The sequence below is a fragment of the Zophobas morio genome, unplaced genomic scaffold, assembly GCF_036711695.1.
Source record: "Zophobas morio isolate AGI-343-1 ecotype UQ-CSIRO unplaced genomic scaffold, CSIRO_AGI_Zmor_V1 ptg000267l, whole genome shotgun sequence".
Lineage (NCBI taxonomy): Eukaryota > Metazoa > Arthropoda > Insecta > Coleoptera > Tenebrionidae > Zophobas > Zophobas morio.
Window position 1 is genome coordinate 14,774 of NW_026972371.1, and position 3,751 is coordinate 18,524.

The following is a 3,751-nucleotide window of genomic DNA, read 5'->3' on the forward strand; positions in this document are numbered from 1 at the left end:
GAATATAGAAAATTAAGCTTTTTTATTGATAGCTTTAAATTTTTGTGATATTTAATTTAGTTTTTATAAATTTTATTTAATTTTAAAAAAAAAATAGTTCAAAGCTGAATCTTGTAGCAATTACAAATCCACGTAACAATCTTTTATCTACTAAAATCCCACGCCTACTAAATGTATTATTTGTTAACTAATTAAAATTTAATTAAATTTTTATTAAATTAAATTTAATTTTTTCAGCAACATCCTTTTGACGAATTTCCGCTGTTCCCCAGTTCTAAAGAAGATAAACTTCTAGAATTTGTGGGTTTGCTGTCGATGTTATTTTTAATCATTTTGGCAATTTCCTCAAAAGCTTCATAAACATTTATATTTGCTTTGGCACTGGTTTCTATTAGAGTGATCCCATGTTCTTCAGAAAGTGCTCTTCCTTTAATTAGAAAAAAGAAATTAATTGCTGTAAGCAAAATACTTAGAGATTTAGAAATTTTAAAATTTATAAAAAGTTATAAAAATAGTAATAAAAAATAATTGCTGAAGCAAATTAATTAAATACAATAAAAATTCAAAAAAGAAAAAAGGTATAAGTTACGATGCTGGAGACAAATTGTATAATTTCGTTATAATTTAATTTCTAAGTATAGAAATTAAGAATAATTGAACTTAAAACAAAAATCAAATTAAGTACTATAAGCAAAAAAATTATCAGCACTTGCAATTTTTTTTAAAAAAATAGTGTTTTAAAAATATAATTCAAATCTTGGGAGCAAATTAAGTAAAAGCAATTATTTTAGAAAATTATGAAGATATAACTTTTAATTTTTAAAAAAATTAAAAAACTAAAAAAAAATTTGATACAGAAAATTAAATTAAATGCTGAAAACAAAACAATTAAAAAGCGTTAACAATTTTGATTTATAATTTTATTGAAAAAAAATTAGATCAATAAAATTAATAACTTTTTATAGGTATGTTATAAGTTAAGAACCAGTCTTTTTTAAGGGAAAATAATTTGAACTTCTATATTAAAAAATTCATAATTAATTTAAAAAAAAGGGAAAAATTCAATTTATAAGAATTAATTAATAAAAACCATAAAATTTAATTAAAATAAAATTTAAATTAAAGAAGTTGAAAGCGAAAGAAAATATAAAATTGATTCTTTAAAATTTTTTTAAGCCTAAATTATGCATATTCTGAAAATTCTACTCGTAGAGCTTTAAAAGAATTAAATTGACTATAACTATTCGAATTTAGTAAGAAAAATAATTTTTTGAAAAGTAAAAATTAAGTTAACCCGCTCAAAAGTATATAAATATTATAAATCTTTCATAAATTTCATTAGAAGAGCTTTAAGTGAATATATTTACCACATTTTTAAAAATTGAAAAGAAAGTAACCTGAAATCGTTTAAATTTATATTTTTTACTAGAAAAGCTCTGTAAGTTTTATGAAGACTAGAACTATTTCAATTCCGAAAGGAAATTAAAATTGAAAACTTTGAAACTTAGCTGATCCAAACAGAAGTTGTGTATTTTTCTAAATAATATAACTAAAGAGTTCTACAAGTATAAGATTGGCTTGATTTAAAGAGAAATTTAAAATTAGTTCGTCATAAATTTAAAAATGTGTTAAGCATCTATAAGATTACTAAATTATAAACTTTTTACGAAGAACAAAGAATTGGTCTTAAGTATGATTATAATAATTCCTCCAATTTGCATGGATGCTTAATATAATAATTATCATAAAAATTATAAAAACAATAATCCGTAACCCAATGCGAATTAACTATTTACAAAAATTAACAAAAATCCATAATAAAGAAAAGCGCTGAAATTTACTTGTAATTTTCGAACAAAGTCTGCTATAAAATAGTAACGGTGCTTATAACTTTCCTTATCCTGTAAAAAACTTTACTTAACAAATTCTAATAAAGCTTGAATTTATGTTTTGTCTTAAATATGTTAGTAAAATATTAGTCATCTAAATTAAGTTGATTGTAAATAGAAAAAATTAATTAATTTCTAACGTTTAAAAGAGCGAATGAAAGTAAATCTGGTAAAATTAAAATTATTATCAAAAATGAAATTTATAGTTAAATATTGTGGCTTTGTTATTTTTCTTTTAAAGAGCAGTGAAATTAATGAATAGTAAATTATAAATCTGAAATAATTTACAATTCATAAAATTAAAAACGATGTTCTTTTTAAAAAAGTTTCACTTTTTATAATAATTAATCCAAAATAAAAAAAATTAAAAAAATAAATTTACCTTCTTCTTCGGAAACTTCTCTTTCTTCCACATCACATTTATTAGCCAAAATGATTTTCTCGACGTTCTCGCTTGCATGGCTTTTTATATTGCTCAGCCACTGCGTTATGTTCTCGAATGAACCTCGCGAAGTGACATCTTTATCATAGTTGTAAGTATTATAATTATAATTATTATTATTGTTATTAACAATAAAAAATAGTAAAACAGTGCAATTAATGGTTACAATGGTAAATTAAAATTATAAAACCATCTAAACAATTAAAAAATAAATTATTTAAAAAAATTTAATGCAATTAATATTTATATAAATTATAAATTTAAAACAATAAAAACCATCTAAATAATTAAATTATAAATTTAAAAAGATTTTTAAAGTTTTAGCAATATTCTTAAGTAAACTTTAATTAATTAATAAAAATCTCAAAAAACTCAGTAAAATAACCATAAACTAGCAAAATGCCCATTGCTCCTCTATAATAGGCTGTTGTTATTGTCCCTAAGAAGAAAAAAAGTTTTTAAAAAGGTTAAAAATAATTTCTTAGAAAAGATTTAATCTTTAAAAGAAATAATTTTAAAATTAATTATTTGATGGTCAGGATTACTAAAGCGTTCTTGGCCAGCAGTATCCCAGATTTGCAACTTTATATTTTTATCATCCAATTGAATAGTACGAATTTTAAAGTCAATTCCTTAAGCAAAAGAATTTAATATGGAAACAAAAATATTAACGGGCTTTAGAGGGGAATTACTAAATAAGAGCATCGTTTTAATAAAATATTTAAACCGATGGTGGAGATAAAAGTAGGTGAGAAGCTATCATCCGAAAAACGAAAGAGTATTGAAGTTTTTCCGACTCCGCTATCGCCAATGAGTAATAATTTAAACAAGTAATCATAACTTTTGCCGTGCATGATGGATAGCCTTCAGGAGTTTTCAAAAAATTATTAAAGCCTTTACCAGTGAAGAGATATGGATTAAAATAATTATAATACAATTTTTCGTTAGTTTTAACAGACTACACAATTTTGATCCGGAAGAGCTATTCAAACAAGAGTTCCTCGCAATCAAGCTTTACCCCTTAAAGGACATTGCAAGGCTAAACCCGTTAAATTGGCGTTGCGGTAAACTTTTCTATAAATAGGCCCTGACTTAAAAACTTAAAGTGAATGGTTAGAACTTTGGTCTAAATATGGATTTAATAACAGTCTTAATAAAAAGGGCAGCTATGTATTTTATACAAGTTTTGCTTAATTTTGTAAAAAAAAAAAAAAATAGTGATTTAAGAATAGTAATATATCTGTAACGAACATATTAATTTAAAACTAAAATAATTTTTTTTAAACAACTTGAAACTTGATATTTTTTTAAATAGAACTTCCCTTTGTAACTTTTTTTAAGATTTTAAAAGGATGAGTTAAATGAATTAGAGCTAAACAAAGTAAGAGCAATTTGTAGGGGTTAGAGTAATGTTGGAAAT

At 22.8% G+C, this 3,751-nt stretch overlaps 1 protein-coding gene across 1 annotated transcript; it reads right to left on the reverse strand.

The window, feature by feature from the left end:
- Nucleotides 1-215: 215 nt before the first annotated feature.
- On the reverse strand, nucleotides 216-3,356 carry LOC135119496 (uncharacterized). Its single transcript, XM_064043906.1, has 6 exons — nucleotides 3,267-3,356; nucleotides 3,059-3,195; nucleotides 2,877-2,963; nucleotides 2,717-2,770; nucleotides 2,272-2,409; nucleotides 216-427 (listed from the first exon to the last, which is right to left on the reverse strand). The coding sequence occupies exons 2-6, from the start codon at nucleotides 3,183-3,185 to the stop codon at nucleotides 234-236; spliced, it is 600 nt and encodes a 199-aa protein (XP_063899976.1). The 5' UTR covers nucleotides 3,186-3,195; nucleotides 3,267-3,356; the 3' UTR covers nucleotides 216-233.
- Nucleotides 3,357-3,751: the final 395 nt, after the last annotated feature.

What these genes read in the sequence shown, in the direction of transcription:
- LOC135119496 (XM_064043906.1), bottom strand. Translation starts at nt 3,185, where the DNA reads ATGCACGGCAAAAGTTATGATTACTTGTTTAAATTATTACTCATTGGC. An exon ending in GGGCATTTTGCTAGTTTATG is followed by an intron (nt 2,410 to 2,716) that starts GTTATTTTACTG and finishes ACTATGATAAAG; the next exon opens with ATGTCACTTCGCGAGGTTCA. An exon ending in AGAAGTTTCCGAAGAAGAAG is followed by an intron (nt 428 to 2,271) that starts GTAAATTTATTT and finishes TTCTAATTAAAG; the next exon opens with GAAGAGCACTTTCTGAAGAA.